Raw genomic sequence first — 6248 nt, 5'->3', positions numbered from 1 at the left:
GGAGCTGATTAGTGGTACATTTGCCAGGCGTCCCACCCAACCCCCCCGCCCGCCCGCCTGCCTTCATAGTGCCAACACAAAAGCCTTCTTGGCCACATTTCATGCCGGGTTTCCCTCACTATTGTCAAACCAAGGCACAGTCATTGAGATGGCTCGAAATGCTAGCACTCCCTTACAGCTCAATAAAAACAAAACAATGAGATTTTTTTTTTTTTTAATGAGGGAACAAAACACTACACCGATGTACTTGATAGAAAATAAACATCACGAAAGCCAGTGTAAACCGTTTGTGTATCATGATTTCATGCTACAATGCCCCAGGGACACTGCGGTCCTTCTGGTGTGTGTCTTGGCCACTAGATGGCAGTATAATAGGTCTAAGACGAATAGAAGGGTTTCATAACTAAGAAGTTGGGAAAAAAGCGAAAAGAGGTTGCAGACAGTGCAGCGTGCGCGCCGTAGCAATTGTGCAAAAGTGTTCCACTTGGCCCAGATATGTACTAGCGGAGACCGCAGACAGCAGCGCAATCAGAAGAAGACGTGGAACGACTGCAGTCATCCACATCAAACTGAATCAAGGAAGAAGAAGAAAAAAACATACATTGACCCAGAGAGAAAAGCTGACAGAAAATTGATGAGTGGAGGATGCAGAGGGGGGGGGGGGGGGGGGGCTGTGCGTCTGCTCTTGATTCCATTTAAACTGAAGAAAAACATTTGTTTTTGTCTTCTCTCTTTTCTGCCTTGCGGAGATTCTTCCAATCTCTCTGCCAAGCAGCTGAGACACTTCAAGCTGAGCGGCCACTTCCTCTTTTGGTGCTGTTGATCCAATTGTTCGCTGAATGATGAAGGCGATTGTTCCTATACCGGGTCATCTTCAATAAATGATTGTTGTGTGTTTTATCCTCTGTTTCCTCGATGAGGAAAAAAAGCAAGTTGTGCAAAAATGACGGCAAAGTTGGACATATGGAAGCGCATTGTAAAGTTAACAAAAGGTCACGATGGTTCTAGTGCATTGACCCCGTGTGTTGCAAACGTTACTAGTGGCTCGCTGGCTCCCTCTGCTGGTAATCTATTTAAATATTCGATGCGGCTAAGCGGCTAAAATGACGCAATTAAAGTAGAATTATTTTAGAACATGCAAATATGAAGTATAAGAAAAAAATGCACAATTTCATCTCATGACTATCACATTTCTATTAAAAACAAACCAATCCAACTAAAACATATTATTGCTTGGTCAAGAAATTACGATCATTTTAATTCCTTTTGCAGTGCAGCAAAAGAACGTTTGTTGGCGAATGGTAGTGTCACTAAATGAAATTAACAATAGTTGTCTATCTTCGACATAATAAAGAGAGGCATTTCTTGTGTTTGTTGTTTTTAATCAAATAATAAATAAATAAAAATAATTGAGTATGAAACGTCGAACTGCAGAGAATTATCCTTAGCAGCTTTATGCATGTATGTAGATATTGAAATTGCTTTTAAAGAACTACGATTAATACAACATGTATGCTACAAAAGTCGACTTTGTGTTTTTTTTACACATGGCCCAGCCTGTTTATAGATTTCTATATTTTCTCTTACGTGCAGCCAGCCTATTATCCACGAGTTAAACTCGTCATTTTGTAAACAACTGGTCATGTAACCTGCCTGTTGTTTGTTCATGCGAGCTGAGCCATTCAAGCAGGAGAAAATTGGTCAGGCGCGGATGGCTTCAGCGACTCTCAGCCAATCAGCGCAAAGACTCCCCGAGCGGTCCCGCCTTTTCGCCCCTTCTCAACCACCCATTGGCTAATATTACCATATTTGGGGGCGTGCCTGCTCGATAACGGTGAGTTCCATCCAGAGGTGCGGTTGGGAAGAGCCGACGGTGGAGCGACGACTGCCGGCTGCGTCGTTAAGGTTGTCCCGCTGAGAAGAGCACAAAGGGCGGCGGCTGTTAAAAGTGTCAGGTAAGAAAGCATAGCAACTCTTGCCCGGCAGATTTTCGATCCACTAAAGCGAGCCAACATGGGTTACGTCACCATCGTAACGATGGTGCTACTTTCCAGCCTGTTTTGATCATAATATTACCAAGCGCTCGTGTTTGGTTCATATATTAAAGCTGGGCTGTCACGACCTTTCACCTTTCAATGGCATAACAATTGAAAATCAATAATAAATGAAGTTGATTAAACAATAACAGGACGGGATGTCTTGCACAAGATGTTATCAAGACGGTTGTCACGGTTAATAAACAATAACAGGAGAGAGTGAATCCTTATTATCACAGAGGAGACATTTCATTTCAATTCTCCAAATAAAAGACCAAGCAGGCTTGCGTCAAGCTGTCATTCACAGTTGAAGTTTATGGTCAAAAATTTTTTCAGAGAATTGTTGGAATGTTAACTCAAACCACATCGTGTCATTTCTTCTAACCAAAGAATGCCAAAATCAAAATGAGCTACTGTAATTCTCAACCTTTCAAAAAAGTGCAGCTTTAACAAGAGCGGGGCTGAAACACATACCGTACAAACATAACCCAGGACAATACTCACTGGCATCAATTCTCTTGTCTTCTGTGATCTTTGGGCAGACATGAACGGTGCCACTGAAGTCACCAGGAGGCGGGTCCAAAATGGCAGCCACAGTCCGTTGGCATCAGCTAAAACAGCAGAGCCTGTGCAGTGGGGGAGAGCCTGGTGAGTCAATCGGGCATATAATCAGCCGCACGGAAAATGCTGGAACGTATTTGTTTGCGTGCGGTCCTCAGGGAAGTGGATTGGTTTTCCCTGCTGAGCGTGGTGGCCCTGCTCTGCTTGGCGCCGTTCATCGTCTTCTTCTTCGTGATGGCTTGCGACCAGTACCAGTGTTCCGTTACACGGCCCCTCCTGGAGCTCTACGGCGGCGAGAGCACCCTACTCTCCATCTGGGCCCGCGTACCCTTCGTCACCTGGTCGGCGGCCAAGATCTACGCCGCGTGGGTCACCTTCCAGGTGCTGTTGTACATGTGCTTGCCCGACATCCTGCACAAAGTGCTGCCCGGTTACGTCGGGGGAGTTCAGGACGGCGCCCGAACCCCAGCAGGTAGCGCGCCGCCCTCGCCTGGGAACGCCAATGCAAAGCCTTGACCGTGACCTCCCCCAAGGCCTCATCAACAAGTACGAGATCAACGGGCTGCAGTGCTGGCTCATCACGCACGTCCTGTGGTTGGCCAACGCCCGCTACTTCCTGTGGTTCTCGCCCACCATCATCTTCGACAACTGGATCCCGCTCATGTGGTGCGCCAACGCGCTGGGTTACGCCGTGGCCACTTTTGCCTTTGTCAAGGCCTACTTGTTCCCCACCAACGCGCAGGACTGGTGAGGACATCTGCTTTTTTTTCTAGAATATCGTAGACAACCTCATTCATTTCAGCAGCTCAGTTTCAAAAACTTCAGTCTTCTGTTGCTACGGAGTCCCAGTCGATGATGTGTTGTGCGTCCGCAGCAAGTTCACGGGCAACGTCTTCTACAACTACATGATGGGCATCGAGTTCAACCCGCGTGTGGGCAAGTGGTTTGACTTCAAGCTGTTCTTCAACGGGCGCCCGGGCATCGTGGCGTGGACGCTCATCAACCTTTCCTACATGGCCAAGCAACAGGAGCTCTACGGTCACGTCACCAACTCCATGCTGCTGGTTAACGTCCTGCAGGTGAGTCCAGATTTCAATACAATAACGCCACTGGCTGAGCAGTCTGCGCATAATACCGTATTTTCCGGTCTATAAGTCGCAGTTTTTTTCATAGTTTAGGGTGCGACTTATATGTGAAATTATTAACACATTATTAAATCACTTCAAGTTATTTTCTCACTAAATATAATGTTCTAAATTTAAACTTTTTAGCATGTTATATCAGGCACGTTCTCAGTTCCTGGTTTATGTAACGTTAGCATACGGTACCATTCAGCCTGTTGTTGCCTATTCATGTCTGTTCTTGGTGTTGGATTTTGTCAAATAATAACATTTCCCCCATAAATGCGATTTATACTCCGGAGCGACTTATAGTCCGGAAAATACGGTACTTTGAGTGTACATAGCGCCCCCTGGTGACTGAGGTTTTATTTCCGTCAGGCCATCTACGTGTTGGATTTCTTCTGGAACGAGGCGTGGTACCTCAAGACCATTGACATCTGCCACGACCACTTTGGCTGGTACCTGGGCTGGGGCGACTGCGTGTGGCTGCCTTACCTCTACACGCTACAGGTCAGTCCACAAGTCCGGTAGCTCACCTTGAAGATAATATGATGTGCTAAGTTAGAGGCAAGTTGACTAACTCTGCTCGGTGACTCGGACTGAACTCCGTCGTGCAGGGCCTGTATCTGGTCTACCACCCGGTGCAGCTGTCACCGCCGCACGCCGCGGCCGTGTTGCTGCTGGGCCTGGCGGGCTACTACATCTTCCGCGCCGCCAACCACCAGAAGGACCTATTCCGCCGCAGCGAGGGCGCCTGCACCATCTGGGGCCGGCCCCCCTCCTTCATCGAGTGCTCGTACCGCTCGGCCGACGGCGGCGCGCACCGCAGCAAGCTGCTGACGTCGGGTTTCTGGGGCGCGGCGCGCCACTTCAACTACACGGGCGACCTGATGGGCTCGCTGGCGTACTGCGCCGCCTGCGGATTGGGCCACCTGCTGCCGTACTTCTACATCGTCTACATGAGCGTCCTACTGGTGCACCGGTGCCTGCGCGACGAGCACCGTTGCGGAAGCAAGTACGGCGCCGACTGGAAGCGCTACACCGACGCCGTGCCGTACCGACTCGTCCCGGGAATCTTCTAGGCTTGGCGGAGGTTCTCAAAGCCAGCCACAACTTGGCAGGTCCACAGAATCATTTGCAATAAATCACGTGGTAGCATTTAGCAAAGACACAACTAGAGTGTTGCAAAGTGACAGAAGTTTTTCAGTCAGCAAACCTAATGCGTCGGATCACGTGTCGTAAAGGGACATTTTTTTAAAATCCTAATTTATAAATTCAGGTTATACTGGAATGGAAAGCTTGCCAGCCACAATATGAGTCATGTCATTCTTAAAGACCTCCATAGGGTTTCAAAAGTTGGCAACATTCCTTTTCAAACCGGATTTGTTTTTTTTCTTTCTATCTGATGGAAAAATATATCTCGAGAGCAATACTGTGACGTGTGGGCCATGTCAAGTGATGACAACCTCCAACATTCCGAGCTGCAGGGGACCAAACGAGTTTCGGCCACATTGCAGACATGTACCGAACTCTTGTCAAGTTCACATTTCCTCTCATCACATCTTTAAAGTGTTTGTCTTCATAATTGACAGAAAATGTGTGTCGATTCACTTTTGGCTCAATAACAACAACATACAAGTTTTAAGAAGCACATCTTTTTGTGACAATATCCTCCAATGGGGACCATGGAAGGTGATTTAAAAATATGAATGTACTAGTTCATAAATATCAGCCTGAATTCTTTTTTGATCAAATTAGGAGAAGTGAACGGCTCTAGTAAAACTTCTCCACTGAAGCTGCCATTTCCGCTTTTGAGCAGCAGAGGGCAGCAAAGGACAAGCAAACAAAGTCTGCCTGGTGTAAAGTTTGATTTTGTTAACTATGAACGGTTTTCAGCAGTGTAAAACAACTTGTTTTGAAAGAGATACTAATTCTTAATACTGCAATTCCGTAATCATTTATTTTCTCTGCAGGACTATCTTTAATACTATTCATTAGATATATTCAATGCAATATTTAAAAAATAAACAAAATACTAATACTGCACAATCCCATTCTAAAAACGTGTTTTACGTTTTAACATGCTGTAAAAATCACCTGTAAGACAATCATAAAATAAAGAAGCGGAACCGCTTTTTTTAAACCTCATCTATCCAAACAAATGAATTGTGTTGGACCTTGCGACGTCCACGTTGTAAATCACTTGTGATAAATTGTCAATAAGGCTTTGTGTCTTTGTTGCAGTAATGATTGATGATTATGATACAAGGACGTGAAAGTGCTCTTAATTCTCCAATCAACTTAATGGATTCCCAAAGCATCCTTGACAGGCAGGAAGTGCGGCCCGACGTCCGACATGACAAACGTGCGGCTTCGCTGAACCAGGCCCAATTAGCAGTGTGAGTCTGAGAACATATTACAAATGCAGTGGGGTCTTGTGGTACCTAAATATTTTCTCCAAATATTATTTTTTTTTCCAATACAGTGTATGAGTACTTTTTGCCACCTCTGCTAAGGGTGCACGGGTGTC

The 6248-nt window shown here is 46.1% G+C and overlaps 1 protein-coding gene across 1 annotated transcript; it reads left to right on the top strand.

The window, feature by feature from the left end:
- The first annotated feature begins 1800 nt into the window (after positions 1-1800).
- Positions 1801-5030, top strand: dhcr7 (7-dehydrocholesterol reductase). Its single transcript, XM_061276535.1, has 7 exons — positions 1801-1955; positions 2579-2684; positions 2756-3069; positions 3131-3344; positions 3472-3676; positions 4097-4228; positions 4336-5030. The coding sequence occupies exons 2-7, from the start codon at positions 2581-2583 to the stop codon at positions 4798-4800; spliced, it is 1434 nt and encodes a 477-aa protein (XP_061132519.1). The 5' UTR covers positions 1801-1955; positions 2579-2580; the 3' UTR covers positions 4801-5030.
- The last annotated feature ends 1218 nt before the right edge of the window (positions 5031-6248 follow it).

Source organism: Syngnathus typhle, linkage group LG4 (assembly GCF_033458585.1).
Source record: "Syngnathus typhle isolate RoL2023-S1 ecotype Sweden linkage group LG4, RoL_Styp_1.0, whole genome shotgun sequence".
NCBI classification, from domain to species: domain Eukaryota; kingdom Metazoa; phylum Chordata; class Actinopteri; order Syngnathiformes; family Syngnathidae; genus Syngnathus; species Syngnathus typhle.
The sequence above is the reverse complement of the archived record's forward strand: the minus strand, read 5'-3'. Positions and strand labels throughout refer to the sequence as shown.